Source organism: Lontra canadensis, unplaced genomic scaffold (assembly GCF_010015895.1).
Source record: "Lontra canadensis isolate GAN:19392208 unplaced genomic scaffold, GSC_riverotter_1.0 scaffold12, whole genome shotgun sequence".
NCBI classification, from domain to species: domain Eukaryota; kingdom Metazoa; phylum Chordata; class Mammalia; order Carnivora; family Mustelidae; genus Lontra; species Lontra canadensis.
This window is the reverse complement of record NW_022631006.1, coordinates 26,152,276-26,179,821: the sequence shown is the minus strand read 5'-3', so window position 1 is coordinate 26,179,821 and position 27,546 is coordinate 26,152,276. Positions and strand designations below refer to the sequence as shown.

Genomic DNA, 27,546 nt, shown 5'->3' with positions numbered 1-27,546 from the left:
TCCTCAGGTAGAACCACCAGACAGGCACCTGTACCATATTGGTGGGGGGGCTCTCCTGAATATGGGCACTGAGGAGGTACTTGGAGAGCCTGAGGTAGTGGCTTTTACCAACGAGGACAAGGGAAGTTTGAACTTGAACACCTAATGGGGCTATTTTGGTGTGTCCTGGCTACCCTGGCTTTAGGGCATATGTGGGCAGGTCCTAGGACTTATAGCATAATTCAGGCAGAAGTGGCTTTGTAGTTTTTCTCCAAAGGAAATCTTACGTACTATTCTAAAGGTGTAGTTAATGCCTACTGTTAGATTTGATTCATTAAATGATTTCTCTTTTAAAAAAATGTAGTCTTAAAAAAAATGTCAATGGGGATGAGGTTTATTTAGAACTGGGTACATAGTTCCTCCATCAGTCATGTTCCCTTTCCATACACATACCAAAATCAATTCTCACTCCGGCTCTTTGCTGACAACTGAGAAAGGAAGATAAAAAAACTCAGATTGAGAGGCTAACTCTGGATGAGGGGGTATCCCATCTCTTCTACAATATAGAAATGGGAACTCGGGGATAAGGAATAAAGAGGTAAGGATTCTACTAGCCTTCTTTGTTCTGGATGAGTTCATACAAGATCTCTACATCTGGGTATAGCTTGAGTTCAAACTTTAGTTAAGCGGCTTCTAACCCTCCTCCTCATCACCTGTTTTGATTTCTTCATTACCTATCAAGCTCAGGGTAGATGTATCTTCTGAGGATTCTTTTTAAATGTTGTTGCCACCTTTCTGTGACTTTATGAAATGGATGAATGTCCTGACCTTGACTACAAGTATCTCGTGACATGTACTTTAATGACCTTTACACAAATACAGCATAATGTGAGATTAAGTCTCACTGCCAGTTCGAAGGTCACATAGTGCCAGGGAACAATCCCTAGATTCTCAGGGGGCACAGCTCTTCCTCCTCAGGCAACTGTGTTGTAGACCACACAGGTGCATTTCTCCTGCAGCTTTATTGCGTATCGTACTCCCCCTCTAAAGATAGGGGAAAATGAAAGGCGTCTGATGCTCCTTTGTGGGTTAGTGGGACTATTGCATAAGTAATAGGGTAAATTAAAGAACTACCTCTCAGTGAGGTTAGCCATGAGAAGAGCTCTTGCAGACGTAATAGCTTTCCAGGTCACATCTCCCAATTAAGGTTAAAAGGCTGATTGTGTATTAGCATTCTAGACATTCTAGCAACAAAAGTGAAGCATGATCTTAGGTGCTCATGATGTTATCTGTTCTTTCGTCTTATATAAAGTATAACATTAACAGGGCAATCATAACATGAATGCATTTTATATGTGTAGCTTTTTTTTTTTAAGTGGTAGAAGTCTAACCATGATTAAGTCAAGTTTTAGAGAAAACTGGAGCCCTTATCAGAAGAAGTGCAGCTGGTAATTGTGTTAATCAAGGCCTTTCATTTTTAGAAGCATTATGCCCATTCATATCAAAACCCACTTGGAGTTCTGTGCACCTGGTCATACAGCGTGGACTTCTCCTTCCTGTGAGGCATTTGAATATGAAAGGAGGGAGTGGAGAGGAGATGAAGAGGAACCAGCATATCTTTTCAGCACTGGTAGAGATTTCTATCATTTAATTTCTTCTACCCAACACCATGAGGTAGGTTGCATTTTAAAGATTTGCAAAGTAAGGTACAGAAAGGAAAAATAAGCCCCAGAGGTCACCTGATGCATATAGCCCGGACTGACAACACATCTGCCCAGCTCTAAAGACAGAGCTTTTCTCACGCCAGATGCTTCCTGCTCTCTCTTCAAAGTCATTTCTAAGGTATGGTGGGATTGAGGGCTTGGAGGGACATGCCAAAATCTCTCTTCGCACCACATCCTGCTGAAAGCACCTGAGTATTTCACATATTGTAGGTCCAATCAATCAAAAATGTGAAAATATTTTAATATTTGTATGCAGGGATTTTACTTCAAACTTCAGTCTAACTGGCAACAGTGCCAAACATCTATCTCTTGGTAATTTTCTCCAGAATAAAATCAGATAGGACTTAATCAGAGTCAAATTGACCCTAAGATGAACTCAGCTAGGGCAGACTCTGGGGAGCACCCCATGTTCTTGGCCTCATTTTTCTCTCCTTTTCAACATAAAGCTGGGTCCCACAAGCTATTTGCTATAGCTAAGGACAGTTCAAGAACAAACTCTGTTGTTAAACAAAGCTGGACACCTTTGTTTTCCGTTAGTAAGGGGAATTGCTGCAGAACTGTAAATCCTTGCAAAGAGACTTCTGTACCCTGATCACGTGAATAAACAAACCACCGAAGTCATTTTTTAAACATGTTCAGTTGCCGCACAGCAGTGAACAGACACACTACATGAGGAACAATTGATGGCTAGAAGGAAAAATTACACTCTTCAAAGCATCCCATTTGGTGGCAGTCATGATCATTAGTGAAAGTAATATCTATTTAAAAGCAGTAAATGCCTATTTCCAAACAGAATAGACTGGCATACAAAGGAAGCGTCATCCCACTCAAACATCCCCAGGCTTCCCAGGGAATCATTATGGTCTGTCATGTTAACTCACTTCCTCCCCCTCCCCTTTTTCTTCCCTGCTGAATATTATCGTCTAAAATCAAATTAAATACTAATGGTAAATGTGCACGGGAATCACTTCAGGAAAGCAAAACAGTCAGACTCAAGAGATTATATAAAAATATTATTTCTCGCAGTAAAGATCGAGAGCCCAGATGGAATTGTGAGAGCATTGCAAGAGGGTTACAGTAGCTGAAGCTCTTAACCAGGTGACTAGTTAATAGAACCACCAAAAAGGAACATCTTAATAATTTCAGAAGACTCTAGCTCTCCTTCCAAGTCCCTTCCTTTTAGTTCTAAGATCACTCGTCAATGATAATGATGATGTTGATGATATGTGTCAAGATGAGAACTCTTATCTTTGGTAAAATAGCACAAAAAGGCAACAGGACACATGGGGAATTCCAGAGTCTGACCCACATGATGATTACTGTTATCCAATAAATCCTTAATAAAAATGTCACAGGTCATTTATTTTGGACTCAATTTTCAAAGAGAATGAATTGCCTAACAAGATTTAATGTACTGATTTTTAAATATGGCAAATTTAAGATGGCCCCTGAAATATATAATTATATTGAGTAACCTTCTCCTCCAACATGGCTGATATTTAAGGTAGGTCTTATTTGTATGTTCCAAACTAAGTACTCACTCTTACAAGTTGGTCTTCATATTCTCGTTGGAAAATGACTTGCTATTTATTATTCTTTTTTTATTCTTGTGCTTTTTTGAATGTTCAATTAGCCAACATATAGTACATCATTAGTTTTTGACATAGTGTTCAATGATTCATTAGCTGTGTATAACACCCAGTGCTCAACTGGGGTAACAGGGTGATGGCTATTTATTCTTAAGACAAACCAAGTTAAGACTATTATTTAAGTGCATGGCAATTAAGAAGAGCAAGGATTATAAGCAGAACTTCTGCATCTACTTTGTCATGGACAGAACTTCCTGAACCACTCAAGCTAAATGAAAATGAAGTTGTTTCAAATATACTTTTTGAGCAAAACAGGATAAGAGAAGGCCCACGAGATAGTTCTCCAGTTAACAGAGCTTCTATCTTCCCAATTTCTATCCTTGAGCCATAAGTAGGCAGAATCTAGCTGGTCTTGGTTGAAACTGAAAGTGCTAATATTCCAAATCAACCAGCTCCCCCTCACCAAAGAGGTCTATCAAGGATGAGTTGCTGGTTTTGGAAAAAGAATGAAGAGTTAAAAATAGACTTGTTCCACAGAGCTGATGGGTAGATGCCTATGGAGGAAAGCCCTGGTACGGAGGTCAATGCAAGGGGGAAGCAGACACAGACTGCAATGAACATCCAAAGGAAAAAAACTCACCTGTGCTAATGCTGTGCAATACTAAAAAAAAGCTATTCTCAGGTGGCTGAAAAAGCATATTATTTTAAACCAGAAGAGTGAAGAATCACAAACACTGGTGTTAAAGACCCTAGAAAACTAATTAAACATTCTAATTTTATAGGTGAGAACACCCCAAGAGATAATAAGCCTCATGTAAGATCACACTACGAGCTGGAAGATGACCTACATGTAAATACTGGTTCCCCTGAGTCCATGGCCATCAGCTCTTCTACCACAAATGAGACATTTCTTTCTTATGTATGAGTTCATCTGAGTCAAGTGAGAATAAATTGTGCTAGGTCCTACAAATTGTTCTTACCCTTATGCGATTTACTCCCCCATATAGGATGCAGAAAATTAGACTTCGAATTACAGTACAGAATGAGGAGAACTATTTACTGACTGTTGGTCAAGCAACGACACCTACCTCAAACCTGTGGGGTCAACAAAGTCTTCTCAGTAGATCTGATATTTAAACTGGTTCCTTGAGGGAGAAGTAGAAATTACACAGGGGATGACAGAGATGAGGAGGAAGCTGTTCTAAATGGAGGGAATAACTGACACACATGGTCACAGGCAAAAGAGCACTGTCATGTTTGAGGAAGTGAAAGGAATTCAATATGGCTGAACACTGAGTGCCTGGGGTGATGTGGTGAGAGATAGGACAGGAAAGCTGAGCAGGGCTCATAAATCCTGAAGGGCTTTATGTGTAGTTAAGAATCTGGAACTTTTCTCAACGTAGTGGGAAGACAAAGGGTTTTAAAACAGGGAAGTATAAAAATTAGATTTGCATTTTGGAAAGAACATTATAATAGCTGAAAGAAAAAAAATGGCAGCAGAGGTGGATAAGTATAGAAGGAATCAAAGCAGTTAGTAAGCTGTTGCTGTAACCCAGAAGACAGGATAGTTGTCTAGTACAGTGTCCAAGGGGAATAGGGAGAGATGCTTGGATTTGAGATATTCAGGCCATAGAGTCAAAATGCCTGATGATAAATGGATATAAATAGATGTATGTCATGTGGGAAAGAAAGTCAAAATTATTCTAAAAGACTTGGGAGCTAGGAGCATAAGTCCTCAGTTTAATACTTAGGACCATTCTAGTAACAATAGAAACTCAACACTGCTCAACATTTTCTCATCATGAGTGAAACTGTGGAGTTCTGGAAGTCAAAGACTGAACTCTATTGGAAATCCTCACGAAAATGCTATAACCTAGTTGTACTTCATCGGGACAGTCATAAATCTCTGATGAGAATTTTCCAAGAAAAAAAAAAAAACAACGTCTAATAGGCACCCTCCATCTCAATGCCCTCCTCACATTCTGGTGGATTATGGGTTAGGGAAGGGGAGTAGGTTCAATGACCTATATTCTGCTCATGCAGCATCAATGGTGATCTCTTCCATTTTATGATGGAAGTTGATTAATCCTAAGGAAGCAGGATTAAGGTTGCTCAGTTATAAGAATTAAACACAGAAAGTTTTAGTATCTCTATATGGATCAGTCAAGGATCTTAAGGTTTCATGGTTTGAAACTGGAGGAATGAAATGAAGTATGTACTTCTGGGCTGTGGTGTGTCGTAATCCCCACCTACAACATAAATCAGGTACTCACCCCTTCACCGCCATTTTCACCTGTGTTGGCAAGCATTTCCTGCAGGGCTCTCACAGAGAGGGACTGTTCCAGCACAAAATTGCAGACGCAGAGATCTGGAGGAACATACTGTGGAAATAAAACAAGAATGAGGATACCTTCTCATATCAGTTGGGTATAGATCACACAATAACAATCTCAAGGGCAAAGAGCTTATCAACCAGTGAAAGGTGGATGGATGGATGATTAGGAACATAAAAGGTAGATTTCTCTTATTCATGTTAAGGTGGGTTTCAGGCAGGATTCTAAAGGATGAGAAGAAGAAAATCCCTAAGTCTCAAGGTAACAGTGACCAAGCTCTTAGGACCAACTTTAGTGCAGTTGGTGGTACATACAAGGAGAGGACACACACACAGCATTGCTGAAGAAGGGAAAGGAAATATACATTGATCAACACTGATGCCTGGGTAGGACCAAAGGAACAAAGCCACTGAGACCTCATCCACGATAATCTGTATGAGGGCAATGGACAGACCACAGTGTGGCTCTGGGCAATAGTGACCATGATGGGGAATCTATTTACTTATTAAGAAAACCTGGAGGCAACAGAGGGAATTAAGAGCTGTACAAATATAGTTCTGAACAAAGAAGTGTCCAGAATTATAAGAACTGAAGACCCCTACAACAATCACTCTAATTTATTATGTGCTCAGGTAACATAATAATAATCATGCTTATTCTGGAATATTTGTCAAGAACAGTTAAAGACAGCCGTTGGTGCACATTGACTAGTAATAGCTAATGCTCACTGGGTACTTTCTCTGTGCCAAGCACTGTTCTAAGTGCTTTGAATATATTAACTCCCTTAATCCTCATAACCACCCTGTAAGACAGGAATTATTAACATTCCAGTTTATAGCCAAGCAAACAGGCATAGAGAAGACAGAGAGAAGTTAGGTCTGCTGCCTGAGGTCATGGCTTCTATTTGGCTGAGTCAGATTCAAAGCCAAAGTCTATCTACTTAATTCTATCTACACTGTTCTGACCACTGATGGAAATATTAAAGCTATTTTTCACAACTAGAATATTTTCAGTCAGCAAATATTTAAATATTACATTTATAGAAAACACAGCGCTTGGTCGTGAGAAAGAGATGAAGACACACATCATTGTTTCATAGGAGCTTAGACTCTAGTTTCATGATATGCCATTTTCCTTGGGAATATAGCTTATAATCAACTTACATACTAAGCCTTTGTTTCCTATGGGGCACTGGAGAACATGGTCACTAGGAGATAAACAAGATTGAGGAATGAGGGCCAGAAGTCACCAACAACTATGTCTAACACTCTGAGACAGGTAAAGTGGTTCCCATGGATCTCCAATTTAAAAGACAAAGCAAGCCCACTGCTAAGGCACGTAACCTCTGACTTCAACATTTTCATTTGTAAAATAATGAAATGGGTAATCTCTAAGTTTCCTTTAATTTTGAAGTGTTTCATACATTATTTATCCCCCCGCCAACCTCAACACCACCAAATAAAATGACGTTTTACTTGCTAGACCTACTATTTCCCTTTATTAAAGTTTTTAGACTGCCAAGTCAAGGATGGGTAATCCTATCCCAGGGGTTAAGGGTCTCTGGGCCACTTAAATTTTGAGGACTTTTCTACAAAGCGTGTTTCCACTCAGGGTCACCACAGTCCAAAATCCTAAAAACCCATTCTTCCTAGAATTCTGGTATAACATACAATTGCCTGGTTCTTTTTATGAAAATGATTATAGGAGAAACTATAATCAGGAGACAACAGATTTTATATATTTCTTTCTTTGTTTTCAAAGTCTGCTCTTGCTGTAGGTAATTAACTCATCTGTATGGGACTTGAGCGAGCAAACAGCTGTTAATGCCAGGCTGATCGTCACATCCAGAAAATGTTTCTAGAGCACATACAGCATCATTCTAAGTCGCATACACTATGACAGAACACTTCCCTAAAGGTCTTACACCATAAACATATCATCTAACTCCATTTCCCCAAATACAATGCCTTCGCAGAAAATGTCACAGAGATTTCTTCCCACTACTTCTTAGTCTATCTGGATCTCATGTCACCAGAAGATGAAGCCAAAGAGAAGAGAAGCCAAAGAGCCAAAGGAAGCCAAAGAGCCAAAGAAGAAACTAGTTTGTGTGTTTCTTCTTCTTCCACTTCAGGAAAGCAGGTGTTTTGGAGATTTTTTATTCAGGAATGTCTGCAGTGATGGTTGGTACTTTAAAGTTTTTTTTTTTTTTTTTTTTTAAGATTTATTTGACAGAGATCACAAGTAGGCAGAGAGGCAGGCAGAGAGAGAGAGAGAAGAAAAGAAGCAGGCTCCCTCCTGAGCAGAGAGCCTGATGGGGTGCTCTATCCCAGGACCCTGGGATCATGACCTGAGCAGAAGGCAGAGGCTTTAACCTACTGAGCCACCCAGGAGCCCCTAAGGGTACTTTTTGGCTAACCAACTGAATGATTTCAGCCTGCATGCTCACTTTTACAAAAACCCTACGGAGTCCATTCTCCTGTAGACATGTCTTCTGTAGATGGGCCCCAGGGCTAGATATCCTGCTGTGGTATGAGACTGTGTGATTCAAAGCCACTTTTCTCTCTTTCCTGGGTCTGGTTTACTTGGACAGGAGAAAGGAGCATTTCCCCAGGACCGCCATCATCCATCCTGATGGACGACCACCAGTAATAAAGACACAAGACATACTCCAATCATATTTTTCTTTTTCCTCCAGATAGGTAAGTCCCAAGGCAGTCATGACATCATTACTGGTACAAACAGCACATGTAAATGGGAGACAATGGCTGTGGGAGAAAACCCCTCAAATGAGAGCCCTGTACCTCTCCTTGGTTTACACAGTTTCCTTACGGTTTAATTTTTCTACCTCTGGAGTATGGCCCTCACCTGGAGCCAGTGCTTGGGGATAAGATGACACCAGTCAAAGAGCACACAGAACAACATAGGGATGGTGGCAAGGGAAAAGATAGGGGAACAGGAATATCCGGAGAAGGACAAAATGCAAGTAGTACCTTGTGACATAAACGGAGAGCAGAGCCCAGAGCCAGCTGACCTGCTACACCAGCCGCCAGCCTTAATTAAACTCCACACAGGCCTGAGCTCCCACCTCCCCGTTCTTCAAGAATGAGCAAAGGCCACTTGTCCATCAAAGCTAATTTGTTTGCAGCACGAGAGTCCCCCAGGAGGGTGGCTCATCAGCTCTGGGCTCTGGAGCCTGGGCCTCAGTCACTCTGCCCGGCAGGCATGTGGCCCATGTTTACCGATTCTCAGCATGGAGAGAAGGGCTCTGTTGACATCTGTTCTGACACAGCTCTTCGTCTTTCTCCCCAGCCCCGTCCGCCACCTAGAGAAGTGCTACATTCCCGAATGCCCTCCAGAAAACCTTGAGATTCCAGGGCCCGGCAAAAGCCAGGAGCTAGGTATTCATTTAGCTCTATGATGTGGGAAGTAGAAGGGAGGGCCTGTGGACTCCCCATGGTCTGTAAATCCATGTAACAACTTCCTCACTGCGCCAAAAGTGCTTTTTTTCAGGCTTACTAAAAGCAAGATGGTGGGCATCTGATGCTCTTGGTGTCAAATTCATGTAGCATTCTTCAGCCTAGCACCTCACAATAAGCTCTCAGCACTGTGCTGGCTTGTACTAGCCAGGCTTTGGGGGAAAGGAAGAGGGAGTCAGTTCCAAGTGGGGGAGAGGCTGTCCTCCCTCTACTTCCCTGTTAACCACACTCTGTTCTGGCTTGCTAATTCTCATGCAGTGCAGTCTGTTTCAGAGTGTGGGTATCCTGAAAAATCTGTGTCATTCTACTTTGGGTATCCCCAGTACAAAGAACAGCAAGTGCTCAGCTCCAGCGTTCTTGAATGGACTCTGTGTTCTAGAAGACTCTCTGAGAGTATGTGGCTGGTGGTGGCTGTGGCTGTAGGCAAATTGGACTGAGCACTTGCCTGGCTGGCTGGGCCCTTTCGCCAATTTATGATTCAAAAGGCCCCGTCATGAGTCTCCTTCCACTTCTCCATTAATCTATCTGGATCTCACACAGCCAAGCCTTAATGATACACCACCTAAGTGTATCAATAGCTTTGAATTAAAAGCAATATAGGGTATGTTAGTTAAGTGTGAATACTCTTTTAACATTGGACTCCATGAGGTCCGATATCTGTTCAAGTGCTTATTAGTTGAACGAGGATAAGCAGGTAACTTAGTCTCTGTCTCAGTTTCCTTATTTGTAAAATAGAGATACAATAGTATCTACTTCTCAGCATAGACAGTTCTTATGTGTAAGAACTTAAAAATAAGGTCTGGTACATAGAAACCAATGTCAGATATTATCCATCACAGAGCACTGAAATCAGAACATCAATAAGTCACTTATATGTTCATTTACAGATCTAGTATTTTTGAGGTTCTCGTTATGTGTAAGGATAAAGCAAATTCCCCAGGCTTCAGGGTTGTGTGGTCAAGTGCAGTGTCAGGGAAGCAAATGGACAATTTCCAAAGTACGCTTCCAAAGGCTCAGAGTGAGTAAGAAATGAGGAAGCATACAGAATTGAATGTGGCTGGGGTAGGAGGATGGGTAAGGGAGGTGGTGGGGGAATATGGGAGCAAGAGAGGGAAAAGAGAGGGAAGCAAGTAAAGGGAGGAGAGAAGCAAGATTGAAGAAGTAGGCATTAGACTGAGAGGGTCTTAAATCCCCCATCAAGGAGTTTGGACTTTATCTTCAGAGCAAGAGAACATCATTAAAGGAAGTTATTCAGGAATTAGTCTAATCAAATTTGTATCTTTGAAAGATCATTGCAGGTCCATTCTGAAGGAGGCTAGACCAAGGCAGAAAAACAAATTAGGGGTTTGTTACCATATGCTTGTTATTAGGTGACAATAGCATGAATTAAAGTAATGGAGTTGAATGTGGAGATATGAGAATTAATTTGAAATATCTTGAGAAAGTAGGAGGGGTGAGACCTGGCAATTAATGGAATATAGGAAATGAAGATGACCAGGATGGAAAAGAGTGCAAAAAAGCTGGGGTTCAGTAAGAATAAGCCACACCATATATCAAAAGGACCACAGAGATGGTAATTGTACTTGGCAAATTATCCACCAGAACCTCATATTTGGGCCAACAGAGTGATGACAAGAGAGTGGAGATCTCTGTGACTATGTATGGGTATCCCCTCAGATGTCAGCAGAGGTAGGCTCATCTGGGAAAAGAGTGGGAATCTGAGAAGATGACGCATATTCTCCTTAATAAGAGAGTTCCTGGAGACGCAGCCTCTAGTCAGCCCAATTAACCTAACTTTCCTTTTCCACGTCCATTAAGCAGGTCAGCCAGTATCTGAGTACCACGATGCACATTCAGTACTGCCCTAGCTGCTGTGGGGAAAGAAGAAAAGGCCTGGCTTTTGTCCTTTAAGAATTTTTTTTTTTAAAGATTTTATTTATTTATTTGACAGAGAGAGAGAGAGACCACAAGTAGGCAGAGAGGCAGGCAGAGGGAGAGTGGGGGAAGCAGGCTCCCTGCCAAGCAGAGAGCCGACGTGGGGCTTGATCCCAGGACACCGAGATCATGACCTGAGCCGAAGGCAGAGCCTTAACCCACTGAGCCACCCAGGCGCCCCTGTCCTTTGAGAAATTTTAGGAGAATATTCAGTCCTCAATGGAGAGGTGGGAGTTCTACGTCCTGCAGGACACAGAGCCCTCTCAGCAATGTTGTGATCAGGAAAGCATAGCCCAGGCTGGCGGCTGGCCTCAAGAAGGTTTATGTGAACAAGAAGTTCCCGGCACATAAAAGAACTCAAATTTTTGTTTAATGAATGAACAAGACGGGGGAGTTATTCTTTCCATTTTCTTGTGTCTTCTTCCCTTCTGTTTAAAATTCCATTAGTTGAAGCAGCATTTTTTTTAAAGATTTTTATTTATTTATTTGACAGAGAGATCACAAGTAGGCAGAGAGGCAGGCAGAGAGAGAGGGGGAAGCAGGCTCCCCGCTGAGCAGAGAGCCCCATGGGGGACTTGAACCCAGGACCCTGAGATCATGACCTGAGCCAAAGGCAGAGGCTTAACCCACTGAGCCACCCAGGTGCTCTGAAGCAGCATTTTTAAGTTACGAGCTTCACTGAACCTCTGTCCTTACTTTCCTTTGCCTTTTCATCCAGCTCCCCTAAGAAAAAGGTTCAAGCACTCGTGAGTGTCATGAGTCAGTAAAGGGAGTAAGCAAAGTAAGGAGAAGGTAGAGAACAATTCCTGCTTACTAATTTTTCTACCTATACCTCCCACTCCAGCCCCAGGTCTGAGCAAGTAGGTGCATGCATGTGACTGACACTGTATTATATTTATGTGCTCATGGGTTTGCATGGACTCAGCCCTACTCCAGGGGGTAGGCTACAGAGTCTAACCTGCAAGGTGAGGTCATTTCTAATGCCCGTCATTGGGAGAAGCACTGCATGTGCTAGTAACAGGCAAAGATGGACTCAGTCCCCAGTGGCCCAGCTTCTAAATGCATCATGTTTGTTCTATTTCACTATACCATCTCAAAAAAAAAAAAAAGACATAACCATCACCCTGTGATGGCTTGATGTAGTCCTAACTCAAAGACCATGGACAAGAAGGCTTCCCAAGCTTCCCGGCACAGAAACCTCATCTCTCCTCCAGAAGATATTCCAGGTGGGTACATGGTGGTTTTGGGTAAGACCCATTTTCCATGTAGGATAGCATTAGGATGGCTGGAGATGGCATGCGTGACTTGAATTTCAGAAGCTTTAAGCACTTGACAGACATTATCTCATTCACCTCCATAGAGCAGACATGAGCTCATTTTGTGGACTTCCTCTCCTATGGATAATACATAATTATTTGTATTGTGCTTATGCTGAAAAGGCAGAACCAGTCATTATCCAAACTAATACCCACATCTTGTCCCAACCAGGTTTTATGTAAATATTTATGCAGTTAAGTACTTTTTAAACCTACCTTTGTCATCTCTAAGTTTTTGATAAATTTATAATAAAGTTATACACTGGATGTTTCAATCTGAAGATGTTGCCTAGCTTCTGGATTTCTGTAAAGATACAGAATGGGGGGCACCTGGGTGGCTCAGTGGGTTGAGCCTCTGCCTTCGGCTCGGGTCATGATCTCAGGGTCCTGAGATCGAGCCCCGCGTCGGGCTCTTTGCTCAGGGAGGAGCCTGCTTCCCCCTCTCTCTCTGCCTGCCTCTCTGCCTACTTGTGATCTCGCTCTCTCTCTCTCTGTAAAATAAATAAATAAAATCTTTAAAAAAAAAGATACAGAATGGTTCTACAACTGTTTGAGAGACAACTCAACTGAGGTACAAAGGAATTGGGTAAAACTTAGACGGGCAAGTGGAGAAACAAGAGTAGAACCCATATGTACATTTTAAATGCATCCATTTACTGGCCTATATAATTTTACCAGGTATTGTGCTGAATCCTTCATAAATATTCTCCCATTTAACACTAATCTTGACCTTTAGGGAAGAGATACTAAGCCCATTTTACGGATGAGCAAACAGACTCAAGGGCTGAAAAAGCTGCCCCACAATCACATGCTGGAAATGACACCTAAATCCTGAATTTCAAACTCAGCTCTTTCTGATTGACCCTGTGTCAGTACTCCTGAAGGTCTCATCCCTACCCCAAGCTCAAAGAATCCTAACTACTAGGCTGCCTCAAGTTTTATATTTTAATTACAAGTTAAGGGTTTCATATTAGATTCCTGACTCTCTCAGAGTTCTCTATTTTGGAAGAGCCACTGGGAATATAAAGGCTACAGTGGCAGTGAGTGAGACAATCAGAGATGAAGAACTTCACAAAACTGAGGTTTCTAGTGGGCAAGATCACACAAGGTTCTCATATCTTGGACTTTCCACATAAGTGCTCTCTTCCAAGAGACAATTCAACTCTGGGCATGATGGGACAGGTTTCCACCAAAGATAGACATGTGTAGATTTGAAACATGTACCTATCCAGATGGTAAATATTTTGAGGGAAGAGACTTTGCTTACTGCTGTATTAAGAGTGGTTATCATGAAACAAGGTTGAAGATGTATAAAAACTTGCTTAATTTTTTATGTTTTAATACTCTGCTATGATAAAGGATAGAGGGTCTTTCTGAAAGTACAGACAGTCACTATTCACAACAGTTGAGTTCCAATTTTTGCTTACACTGTTGCCAACAAAAGCCATTATATGAAAATGGTGTGGTACACATGTATTTTAAAGATTTATTTATTGAAGTAATCTCTACACCCAGCAAGGGGCTTAAACTCACAACCTGAGTTGTGATCAAGAGTTACATGCTCTTCCAACTGAGCCCGCCAGGCACCCGTCACAAAATTTAAACATATAGCTGGAAAACATTCTTTTGGGGAAGAAAAGGAGGAAGAGGTCATTATCTTTGAAAGAAGGAAGTGACAAAGGTCCATTCTGATCCATGCCTGAGGAGTCAGTTACAGGAACACAACACCCTCAGCATCCAGCAGTCTGTAGGTGTGTGCAAGTGACAGGGGAGAGGGAGGGAGAATCTCAAGCAGGCTCCATGCCCAGCACGGAGCTCAATCTCAAGACCCTGAGTTCATGACCTGAGCGAAAATCAAGAGTTGGATGCTTAACCGACTGAGCCACTCACGCACCCCTAGGTGCATGCCCATTGCAGGATGAGGGAGTTGTTTGGGAAAAACTGACAGCTGTTGAAAATCACTGCTGCAGCACAAAGATACTAAGAAGCAGCACTCATCACCATGGGCAAGCGAGGGCAGCGTCTGATGCCATACTGGCCTGAGGTTTACTCCAAGAACAAGGAAAGGTGAGGAATAAGCGGATCACACACAAGGAAAAGGGAGAAGGCTATGAAGTTATTAAAAGGTGTTGATACTAGAAAAAAAATAAAAACTACTACTACCAGGAATCTAAATAATTATTAAATAATTACTCAACATTTGCTGAAAGTTTTTAAAAAAGATTTACTTATTTTAGAGAGTGAGCCTGCATGAGCAGGGGAGGGGCGGAGAGCAAGGGAGACAAGCAGAGCCCCATCAGTCATGTGGATGAGGTCATGACCTAAGCCCAAACCAAGAGTCAAAGGCTCAGCCAGCTGAACCACCCAGATGTCCCAATGAAACATTCTCTATGCAAGGGAGGTGCCATGGCCACCTAAGAAGCAGGAAGTCCAAACTGCAGGACAAATATCCTTTGACAAAAGTCTTATCGAGAAATGCCAACCAAAAGTGAGGAAGAACTAGAAACACCCACAGTCACAGTTCCTATACCTCATCTGTGAAATGCCCAGATACCGGTTATTTAATGGACACTGACTGGCAGACCTGTCATAGTCTAGCTTCTCCTGGGGGTGGGGGGAAGATTGTTAATTCAAGTGAGAGCAACACCTGCAACATCAGTTATCCTTTTGATGATCCTCGGGGATTTCTCACAAGAGCTACTACAAATAAGCTCGTTCTGGAAGAATGAATGGAGAAATATGGTGGGGCCGAGAATCTCCTTGGTAAGACTGCTAATATTTCAGATTCCTGGGGCCCTAATCAAGGTGGTTACTTTCGAAGACTATCCCAGATGACTTTGAAGCAGGCAGTCTCTGAACCCAATTTGAGAGACACTGCAGAGCAACTGGACCAAACAAGTGAATTCAGGATCCTGGAAAGTAGCGGATTCTCACTCTAGATCCTTCCTTAAAGAGTTCATCAAAATATAAAATTTTCTTTCAAATGAATAACCCCCCAATGTGAAATCCACATGACCATTGTTTTTAATAATCTTGCCTGAAATGATCCCATCCAAAAGTAACATCTAGGTGTTCTGGACACCTAGTTTTCGGCCAAGCATCAGTGTTTCTGGCACAGTTGGGAAGAATGTTACCAAGGGCTTGGCAAAAATTAGTGCTACGAAGCTGGTGTTCTTTAAAATAAGGAAGAAAGGGCAGCCAAAGAAGCAGAGACAAAACGCTGGGCAGCTGGTGGCTAAAACTGCCTGCTGGGAGAAAGCGGAAGCGACAGGCTAGATGGCTAGTTTGGTTCTTGACTGAGCCAAGATCCCCCCACCTACCCTCCCCTCCCCCTTGCCCTGCCCAGCATGGTCAGCATGTTAAGTAAGGAAAGTGCCAAAAGGCTTAAACTTGGAACACTTGCATCTCACAAAAACAAGCTGAGTGGCAAAGCAGAAAAATGTACCTACTGTTTATGGAGAGAGATATCTAAAATGACTCTTTATATGGTCCTTTAAAAAGATGGCTACATATAAAAGCCGAGGGGCACAGGTAATACACCAAGCTCTGTGGATATATAATAAGATCCTAACATCAACTGTTATTTTGCAGAGCTTGTGTATCTGAAAAAGAGTAGAGCTCAGGAAAGAGGCTAGGCAGCATGTCAGCAGGGAGATGGACCCTGCATGCCTGTCCCAGATTCCCTGATGGTGTTAGGGGCATGAACACCAGCTAGAAGAGCACAGGGTCCAAGACGATGAAGTTAGAATGAGGTGTGGTGGGCAGATATACCAAGGGATAAGGTGAAAACTCAGAGGGGTGGACTGGTAAAGTCTAGCTCAACCTAATATTTATGTGTTAGTCTCCAGCTTGACTGACTTGAGTGTTGGTGTAACAACATGGACTAGCATTGTACTGCCCAAGTGTTCTCTTCTCCCTTTTGAGTGATGATATGGTTGTCAAAGAACTTGGAAACCATGGTAAGGCTGCTCTCTATCACCAAAGCAGAGGTACTCAGCGGCTGCAGGACAGAATTTGTCTCTTGGCCATTTCATTACACACCAGGAAGGGGATGATTGAGGAAAGCATTATGGGGAACCAAGGAGAGTGGAGAAAACGCCAAGCTAGAGCTGAAGGCTGCCAGAGAGAACAGAGATGCTGGGTGCTCAAAGGCAGTGCTGTTCTCTATGGTGCACTTGTCATCAGCATCACTCATCTCTTTAGGGGAAAAGCTGAAATGTATGGGGTCCTGCCTTGACTGCAGCACCAGCCCCATGAATCTCGTGGACTCGGGATCTCAGGTCAACACAGAGCTCATGGCAATGAAGGGCAAGGACAACAGCTTGGCTTCCAAATGGTCTGATTTTTTTTTCCCCCATGACTCCTTCCCACTCTCAAATGGCATCCAGATTCCAGTGTGGAAATGCAGTTTTTATTTCTGCCCACCCCATGAAGTTTTTGCTTTGACAGAAATAAGCGTATCACTATAAACTAAGTTCTGGATCAAAAAATATTTTGGCAGGAGTATATGGACAGATGTTCATAAAATTTGCAGTTATAAAAAAGCCTTTGTGATGATAAGTAACAGTCATAAATATTCTTCGCCAATATGGAAAAAGTACTTTTACACCCATATGGAGAACTAGACCTCATCCATTCTAACTGCCTCATAGACTCTGAGCCAAACTATTACCACTAGATGCTTACATTTACAAAGATTAGCACTGCGTGCAAGGGTTAATACTAAGCAACCCCATTTACAAGGGGGCGTATAATACTCATCACACAGATTTTAAAACATGTACAGACAGCAGGGAGTCAGCACTGTCTGTCAGTAGCTTCAGGAGTTAGAGACATTCACTTAGAATAAGCACTGCTTGAAAAACAAAATGAAAAATAAACTCCTGGAACTATACCAAAATAAAAAGCTCTTACACAGCTAAGATGCAACAAAACAAAAAGGCAACCTACTGGAAGGGAGAATGTATTTGCAAATTATATATGTTGAGGGGTTAATATCCAAAATATATAAAAGGATTCTACAACCCAACATCAAAATAACCCAAGTAATATGACTAAAAGATGGGCAGAAAACATGAGTAGAGATTCTTCCGAAGACAACATGCAGATCACCAGAAGACACGTGCAACGATGTTCAACAGCACTCATCCTTAGGGAAATCCAAATCCAAAATCACAATGAGATACCACCTTACGCTTGTCAGACTACTAGAACCAAAAAAACAAGTAACAAGTGTTGGTGAGGATGTGGAGAATAAGGAACCTTCGTGCCCTGTTGGTGGGGATGTAAATTGGTGAAGTCACTGTGGAAAATAGTATAGAGGTTCCTCAGAAGATTAAAAAACAGAACTACCATATGACTCAGCAATTTCAGTACTGGGTATTTACCCAAAGAAAACAAAAACCACTAATTTGAAAAGATATATGTGCCCCTGTGTTTGCTGCAGCTGATTTACAATAGTTAAGATATGGAAGCAACCTAAGCGTCCACCCATAAATGGGTGGCTAAAGAAGATGTGATACACAAACACACCCTATTACTCAGCCATAAGAAAGAATGAGACCAGGGCACCTGGGAGGCTCAGTGGGTTAAGCCTCTGCCTTTGGCTCAGTCATCATCTCAGGGTCCTGGGATTGAGCCCCACACTGGGCTCTCTGCTTGGCGGGGAGCCTGCTTCCCCCTCCTCTCTGCCTGCTTGTGTTCTGTCAAATAAATACATAAAAGCTTTAAAAAAAAAAAAACAAAAAAGAACGAGACCTTGCCTTTGCCAACAAATGGATAGACCTGGGGGGTATTACACTAAGTGAAATAAGGCAGAAAAAGACAAAAACTGTATGATTTCATTATCTAAAAACAAAAGAACAGACAACTAAACAGACCCAGAAGTACTGAGAATGAACCGATGGTTGTGGGAGTGGGGGAGGGAAGGGATAGGCAAAAAGGGGAGTGGGACATAGAGCTGTCTAGTTATGGAATAAGTGACAGGGCTACTAATAAAGACTGCTTCTTGGAGTGGTAGTAGAGAGACCTATGACCTACTTCAGTTAGCTCCTCTTCAATAATGTCTTTCTTACCAGGAAACATTCTAAGTATGGAGTTAGACAATCATCTGTAAAGACCGGCTGTATCCCATTCTCTCCAAAGCTTTCTTCATTGAAGTCACCAATCCCTTTTCACTCAGGACATAAACTGGCTTTGAGCAATGCAAGGAAACCATAAGGAGAGTTAGTCTCTTCCTAGTTAAACCCAACACATCACTCAGCATCTAGTGAAGCTGGTCAGGAAATACATTTCAATACTGGACCATATACTAGACCATCACTTGAGCTCCCTTCCTCTCAGCTCCACTAAGTAACTAACCCAGGTTACTGAAGTTCACCATCAAAAATGAGGCCAGAGGGGCGCCTGGATGGCTCAGTGGGTTAAAGCCTCTGCCTTCGCTCAGGTCATGATCCCAGGGTGCTGGGATCGAGCCCCACATCGGGCTCTCTGCTCAGCAGGGAGCCTGATTCCCCCTCTCTCTCTGCCTGCCTCTCTGCCTACTTGTGATCTGTCAAATAAACAAGTAAATAAATAAATCTTTAAAAAAAAAAAAAGAGGCCAGAGAATAGATATTTGAAGACAGATTACGGAGTTTTCTTTCCCCTCCCCTCTTGGACAATGAGGAGTTACCTCCAATAAATAATGATTTCTTAGAGGAAGAAGGGGCAGAGGTAAAGGGAGAGAGAGAATCTGAAGAAGGCTCCAAGCCCAGTGTGGAGCTGGATGCAGGACTCAGTCTCACACCCTGAGATCATGATCTGAGCTGAAATCAAGAGTTGGACACTTAAATGACTGAGCCACCCAGGTGCCCCCCCTTTACTACAGAATGGTTGAGTTAACTTGGCTCCATGAGAGAGAATGAACACATTGATGGAAACTGACGGAGCAATGACACACCTCAAAAAGCAAAGTCCTTCTTCATGGTGACCTAAGCAAAGCCTGTCAAGACCCTGTAGAGATAAATGCTTCAAAATACCCAGCTGCTCTCCAGGGGCATTTGTCCTTATGTCCTCAGTGAATAAGACAGAGATGAAAGGCATGTTTCATGTCTTATTAAACTTCTACATTTTGGGAAAGAAGCAACTTCATTCACTACTATAGCAATTAGGAACTTTCCATGGCAGGCTATATGTAAGCTTGAACATGATGCTAATCAAGTCAAGGGCATAGCTCTGCTTCATTTTGTGAGGACATCTATACCCCTAAGCTGGCTAGCTACTTTATCATTCCTTAGTCAAACAAGGAAACAGGTGTCAAAGGCTGATGACTGCAAATTCAGCCATGCAACAATTTCGAAATTGTGGCTTGAGAAGTACCTGTATAAGAATCATACATTTGTTTTTGCTTTGTTTTGTTTTGTTTCTTAAAGAGAGACACATAGGTGGCTCAGTTGGTTAAGCATCTGCTTTCAGCCCAGGTCATGATCCCAGGGACCTGGAATCGAGTCCCACATTGGGTTTCTTGCTCAGTGGGGAGCCTGGTTCTCCCTCTGCCTGCTCTGCCTGCTGTTCCCCCTGCTTGTGATCTCTGACAAATAAGTAAATAAAATCTTAAAAAAAAAAAAAAGAAAGAAAAAGCAGATTTCTGGCCCCACCCAAGACAAGACATAAGAGAATACACTCACTCAAGTTTGAGGAGCACTGTCCTTCCAGGTGAGCTCTGGGCCAAAGCCCCTAGATGCTGGCCAGGCTTATTTTGTTTTTTAAAGATTTTATTTATTTATTTATTTGAGAGAGAAAGATACAGAGAGAGAGGAGGAGCAAGTGCATGTGTGTGCACCAGTGAGGGGTGGAGAGCAGCGGCAGAAGGAGAGGAAGAAGCATGCTCCCCATTGAGCAGGGAACCCAATGCAGGCTTGGTCCTAGGACCCTAAGATCATGACCTGAGTGCAAGCAGACACTTAACTGACTGAGCCACCCAGGTGCCCAGGCTTATTATCTTTAAAGATAAAACATTCTGACATGACTTACTTGGAAAACTAGGTAGTGAGCAAACACTACTTATTTTTCAGCTTGAACGGAAATCAGAGAAGACTGCAGAAACTTTCTCATGAACATCCAAAAGTTCTCCTCTTTCTTGGCTGTATTTTGCACCCAAACTAATCTCTAGCTGTTTACTAGAGGCTCTGCTGATGAGAACACTATGGCTTCTTTGTTGACACGGTCTCAGAGCTTGCATTAATTACTAAAAACCCACCTCATCTTCAGGTGAAAGAAGTGAAGCTGTCTGAACCCCGATTCCACAGCTAATCGGGGTAACAATTCAAATCTCAAGTCTCGAGGGACTGCTTCTGGGATGAAAGAGGTGGCTTGGAGATCAATGATCCCACCCTCCCTCCATTTCTATGAGGCAGCGTATGTGAACCACCCCAAAGAGAGGACAGTCTGTTCTGTTTGAAAGTAGAAATATCCTGGGGTGTATAGAGAAGTGCTTAAGTGGGGCTTGAGGTAAAAGTCTTTGATGAAAGTGCTCCAAGAAGAAATGGATCATTAGGTCAAAGGGTTTTTAATTTTGTCAACCACTCTACAGTTAAGAAACAACTGTCTGAGAGAAGCTTACAGATAGCTCTCTTGCAACCAGCTGTTTGCATCTTCTAAACGCTTTGGATAAGGCTCAGTTGAGTTTAAGTGACCTGAGAGGAAAATTATATGAAAATGTCCTAATAGAGAAATCAGCTCAATTCTGGAATGACTGCGTTAAGAACACTTTGTAAGCATTCCCTGAAATATAATGTGCATGAGCAAAAACAAATTAATTCTCCAATGTGCTGTAATTATTTTAAATCACCTATTTGCTGCATGTCAGCAAATGAAGAACAAACAAAATATTGTTTGCAAAGGATTCACAGAATTTTTCAGTTCATGTAGTTTGTTCAGGTCACTCTTAAAAAGAATGAAGCTTTAGGGGCACATGGGTGGCTCAGTCACTTAAGCCTCTGACTCTTGGTTTCGGCTCAGGTCATGATCTCATGGATCATGAGATCAAGTCCTGAGTTGGGCTCTGGGCTCACTGGGGAGTCTCCTTGAAGAATCTGACCCTCCCGTCATTCTCTCTCTTTTTCCCATAAATATATAAATCTTTTTAAAAAGTAGGAAATTTTAAAGAATAAAACTATTGATTTAAGTGCTGAAAAGGAGAAGGTGTCAACTTAAATATCTGGAAATCTTAACTTCGAAAACAATATTAAACATTTCCTTTACAAAACTCTCCTCACAGGACAGTCACAATCAGACCTGAGGGGTTATCTCGTGTAACATTTTACAGCAAGCTGGAGGGAGAACTTTCCCACATCACTGTCCAGTGTTCTTTAGAAACAGCTTGATCTGTGAATTATGAATATGCACGTAACTTCAACAGATTACACAGAGTTCATAATCATGACTTAAGTTTACCCCCAGGTTTTAAAATACCCATGAGGAATACAAATGATACATATGACATGAATTGCATTCTTAAGATTCAAGTTCTAACACAAATGGAGCACACCATGTTTCTTCCACGTAAAAGCAACAAATGAAAAAGAGGTAATCAAGGGGGAAAAGAAGGCAAGTCTTTGTGATATAATTAGGAAGTTCAGGAGTTGATGGAGGAAGAAAAAATCCTGCTAATCGAGATCAAAATAGCAGCTATTAGGTCTGAAGAGCAAAAGTGCTCAGGACTGCAGAGGAGCCCGGGTATGAATCATACCTACTCCTAATTCACCTGGGGCCATTTGCCTGCTGCGAACAAGTAAATGACAAATGAACAGCAGAGCTATGGTGCCACTTTACACACTGAATAAATTCTTTGTAAAGATTCCCACCACTAAGGTACAGACTGTCTTTAAATAAAAAGAGGAGACTGGTGTTGCCTTAAGCAGATAAGTTATCACAACAGTATTAATAACTCAAGTAGGAAGGTGAACAATACAGAAGAGGGATGATCTCAGAGTTAAAAGATTCGATTTTTCTTTTTTAAAGAAAACTAGGTCCTCAGACACAGCAAATGATAAATGCATTGAAACCTGACACATGAGGGTCATCTGGCTAGCTCAGTTGGATAAGCATCTGCCTTCAGCTCAGGGTGTGATCTCTGGGTCCTGGGATCGAGACCCCCCCCCCCAAAACCTGCCCCTCAGGCTCCTGGGAGGCTGCTTCTTCCTCTCCCTCTGCCCCTCTGCTCCCCACACATGTTCTCTTTCTCTCTCAAATAAATCTTTAAAAAAAACCTGACATGTGTTAAACTTGACTTTTATGTTATTTCTTTGGATAGCTGTTTCCCTTCTCATCTCTTGACAGTCAGAAATAGCGAAGCATGAGGCTCCGTGTGGATGCAGAAATAAAGAATAAAACTTCCTGAAAGAAAACAGTCGAGCTGCTAATTGAGAAGAACCGGAGCCGTGTCTTTCAGAATCTGAGCACAGTTAGAACTGTACTACAGCCCCCTGACTTAGTAAATTCACATACAGACCAACGGGAAATGAACATTTTTTTTCCTCCCTGCGCAAAGCAATACTAGTGTCTGGCCCACTGTGAACGGTAACTTCAGGCGGAGTAGCTGCTCAGTGCAGAGAGCCTACCCGGTTCCCCAGGACTGCACAAGAGGGCCAGCTTACCAGGCTGGCGTGACTGTACAGAACACTCCTAGACATTTCTGTTCACTTGTACATGTTGGGCGGCAACCCTTGGACATGCGAACAGGAGCTCCAGCAGCTAAGAGAAAAAGAACATCTTGTCTAACAGAATGACCATCCAGTCTCCATTTCCTCATGCCACAGCATGGCTGCCATCCTCCAGAAGACTGCAGGCTAAGCCCACAAAGGCTATTGCCTTTTTTTCTCTTGGAAAACTTCCACTGTGTAAATTCTCCATCCCATTATTTTTCCTCTTCTGTGTGGTGCTCTCCCCCTCCAATCTCCTCACTTAGCCCCTTCTCCCTTCCAGAACACCTACTCCATGATCAATATGCCCCATCATCCGCTCTCTACGTTCTGCCTGAACACCAGCTGAAGAGATGAAACCCAACTCCTCCCAAAGGACCCCACATCCCTTGGGGACCTCTCAATGACAGGATGCTCATTCTCTCACACCTTGTGTGACTGAAGGTTAAGAGCTGGGTTCTGTGACTCCTTCTCCCATCAAGGCTATCTCCAGATCATTACTCTTCCACAAGTTAATGCCTCTTCTTTAAGCTTCCTACTCTTGGTAACCTCATTCTCCATTCCCTCCCTCACTGCTCTTTGTGTATTTCCTGGACCTGCCCTTCACTGAAATCTCAGATTCCTTTTCATTCCTACTCCTGTTCATTTGAACATTCACACTATTACATGTATTGTTGAATACCTGTAACACTAAACACTAAACACTAAATTGGTTGAATTGTGTCCTCCCAAAATATGTGAAGACCTGACCCTGCGGGGTCAGGTGAATATGTGAATATGTGAATATGACCATATTTGGAAATAAAGTCTTTGAAGATTATCCAGTCAAGGTGAGGTCAGTGGGGTGAGACCCAATCCAATGTGACTGATGTCCTTATAATAAGAGGGAGACCCCACGTGAAGACAACACACATAGAAGAGGGCCATGTGAAGATGAAGGAAGACATTGGGGTTATGCAGTTATAAACCACAGAACACATGGGGCTACCTAAAATTGGAATGGGCAAGGAGGCCTCCTCCCACAGAGATTTAGGTTGGGAGCATGTCTCTGCCAAAACCTTGATTTCAGATTCTAGCCTCCCGAACTACAAGGGAATAAGTTCTGTTATTTTTAAAGATTTTATTTATTTATTTGACAGACAGAGATCACAAGTAGGCAGAGAGGCAGGCAGAGAGAGGAGGAAGCAGGCTCCCTGCTGAGCAGAGAGCCCGATGCGGGGCTCGATCCCAGGACCCTGAGATCATGACCTGAGCCAAAGGCAGAGGCTTTAACCCACTGAGCCACCCCAGGCACCCCAAGTTCTGTTATTTTCAAAGCCACTTAATGGGTGATAATTTGCTACACAGCCATAGGAAACTAATGTATTATATGAATAACCCATCACATACTATGGCCTCTCAGTGACTTTGCTTCTTCCTTACCAATGATCTTCCATTCTCCAGCTCAGCCACCCTCTCTCATGCTCACACTCTGGAACCATGTTTTCAACCAAACCACTCCACCATGAAACCTCCAGCGAGCCTACTGTCTCACCATCCACCCATCTTCCGGCTTGCTTATACACTCAATTGCTCTCATTTCTGTTTTTATCCCTATCCCTTCTTGCATGCACTCAGCTTAAATTCCAAGAACTCACTGGTCAGAGTCCCAGACTCTCTTGCCCCTTTATCATTGATCAAAGTCACCTGCAACACCTTGACCCCGACTAAATCAACTATCCACTGTCTTCATGTGCTGGGACGGCTAGGCACTGCTGAGGAGAACACAGAAAACTGACAGCACTAAAATTAACCTCATTAACCTCAAGTGGCCCTCGATGCTGGGACCACACACTGCTCAGCAACCCACACTCTTCTCTCTCCAAATGGACAGAACCTACCCAACTACTCTCATCCATGCCTTCGTTTTTCTCATTCAATGGCACAGAATTTCCTCCTTTACTTGAAAGTTAGTTCCTCCTCTGTTCCTAACCCCAGTCCCTTCCATTATGCCAGCGATTTTCACAATCAGCCATCCCTTTCCTCTCCTGCATCTTCTCTTCCTCCTCCTCCACGTGCACCTTCCCATGAACACTTACACATGCTCAAGTCTTTCTGATTACAAAAATCCCTCCATTCTCCAACACTCTTCAGCCACTGTGCTCTCTCTTTTAGAGATCATCTGCATGGGTTGCCTTTCTTTTTTATTTCTAAATCTTTACTTCCTCTAAATCAGCTCCTGAAACTATAAATCGGCCTATGCCTTCATCACCCCACTGATGACTTAAACAAGACTGCAGCTGGTCTCCATGTCACTATGTTTAATGGACACATTCCATCCTTAAATTACTTGACTTCCAACTGGCGTTCTACCCTACTGACTATACCCCTTCCTTTGTACTCTTGCCTTTGCTTCCTGTGGCTTCTAGAACACCATGACAACACCCATGACTCTTCTTCCCTGAGCTCTCAGGATGCTCCTTCTCATTCATAAATGAATAATTTTTTTTAAATTTCATAAATGAACCTTAATTCATAAATTCCTCTTCCTCCACTCATTTTTAAATATTGACATTTTCCAGGCCATTTTGTATTTTAATCCATTATTTGCCACTCACTCTCACAGCTTGATTTACTAGCTTTAAGCCATTATCTCCTAAATATTACCTCTGTCCTAACCTCTCTTATGAAGTCCTGATCCATATGTACAGATGTCTATCAAAATTTTTTCCTGTGTCTCTTACTGGCCTTTTGAATTCAACATGTCCAAACCTTAATTCGTAAGCTCCACCACCACCCTCTGGCCTAATTTATGTCTTTCCAAATAAATTCCTTTCACTAAATAAAATGCCCTCTACAGGCAGCTAAAGTATTAACTCTGGGGTCACACTTGACTATTCCCATCTTCATTCTTTAGCCATCCTATGCATTCTGTTAGTCATATCTGAATGGCACGTATTGCATGGAGCACTGGGTGTGGTGCAAAAACAATGAATACTGTTACACTGAAAAGAAATTTTAAAAAATTATACAGGAAAAAAAATAATAAAAAGTTAAAAAGGAAAAATAAAACACTAAAGAATAAAAAAAAATTCCTGTCTATTCACTTCCCTTTTTCGTATGAGGAATCCATACAGCTTTTGTAAGTTCGTGTTCTCCTATGACAACACATTCCTGTTCACATTCAGCTCTTATCCTTGCTACTTCAAAATCCCCTCACCTCCTCTTTCCTTTTGCATATGCCAAAGCTGCACTCAGTTTAATCCCCTCACTAATAGTGCCATCTCTTAGTTCTCTCTTTTGCAACCTCAATCTCTCCTCCTCTAGAGCCTCTTTCTCTGCCTGGAAATGTGTTTGTGTTTGTCACTGTGGAAACCCCTCTATAACCTGGATTCTGCTTCAACACTATTTTTGCTTCTTCCTTTTGTGGGTGGTTGGGGCAGGAGAAGGAGGGAGAGAATCTTAAGCAGGCTCCACACCCAGCACAGAGCCTGACGTGGGGCTTGATCTCATGACACTGGGATCATGACCTGAGCCAAAGTCAAGAGTAGAAGGCTTAACTGACTGAACCACCCAGGCACCCCTATTCTTCCTTTTAACATTAAACTGCTTCAAAGAGTGGTGAACACTTAATGATGAAGTTCTGATTCAGGTAACAACGGAGAAGCTTACAGCAGAATAACTCTCTTGACAACTGCTATAAATTCTGAAAGAAAATTTTTAAAAACTCTTTGAAGGCACTGGAGAGCAACCTAAAGCTGGAAGGAATAGGACTCTATTCCTATAACGGGAATATAGGAATAGATGGGAAGCCCAATAAGCGCTATCTACATTTGACTAAATTTTCCCTTGAGGGTGCTTCCTCTGTTCATGGGCTTCATGGTGATAAGCCTCAGGAAAAAGCTGCTATGGAGCCAGAGGCCTGACTCTGGGCTGTCAGAATGTCAGGAAATTAAAAAGGAGAATGCTGGAAAAATCAGAACCACCACAGATGAAAACTTAAAGATCAGCACATGGATGTCCCTCAAATTGTTTGGCCAACTCAAATGCAGGGCAATATTTTAAGGATCCAAAGGAAGGCAACAGTTAGAACACTAAAAGTGGGCGAAAGTTTCAGCAGCTACCCAGTTTTAGAGTGTCAGAATTTGATGTTCAATTCTTGCTATTTAGAAAGGGTTAGGAAACACCTCTAGGGTTTCATTAAAACTCAGAAGGGCTTATTTGTGACGACATGGATGGAACTAGAGGGTATTATGCTTAGCGAAATAAGTCAGTTGGAGAAAGACAACTATCATATGATCTCCCGGATATGAGGAAGTGGAGATGCAATGTGGGGGGGTTGGGGGGTAGGAAAAGAATAAGTGGAACAAGATGGGATCAGGAGGGAGACAAACCATAAGAGACTCTTAATGTCACAAAACAAACTGCGGGGAGGGGAGGGAGAGGGTGGTGGGGTTATGGACATTGGGGAAGGTATGTGCTATGATGAGTGCTGTGAAGTGTGTAAACCTGGCAATTCACAGACCTGTACCCC

The 27,546-nt window shown here is 42.4% G+C and overlaps 1 protein-coding gene across 1 annotated transcript in view; it reads right to left on the bottom strand.

Moving 5' to 3' along the window:
* The window catches only part of RYR3 (ryanodine receptor 3), a 499,651-nt gene that overhangs the window by 308,188 nt on the left and 163,917 nt on the right, over positions 1 to 27,546 (bottom strand). Inside the window, exon 3 of the mRNA XM_032856920.1 lies at positions 5,566 to 5,673. Within this exon, the coding sequence (XP_032712811.1) occupies positions 5,566 to 5,673 (108 nt within the window). The remainder of the gene's footprint in view (positions 1 to 5,565; positions 5,674 to 27,546) is intronic.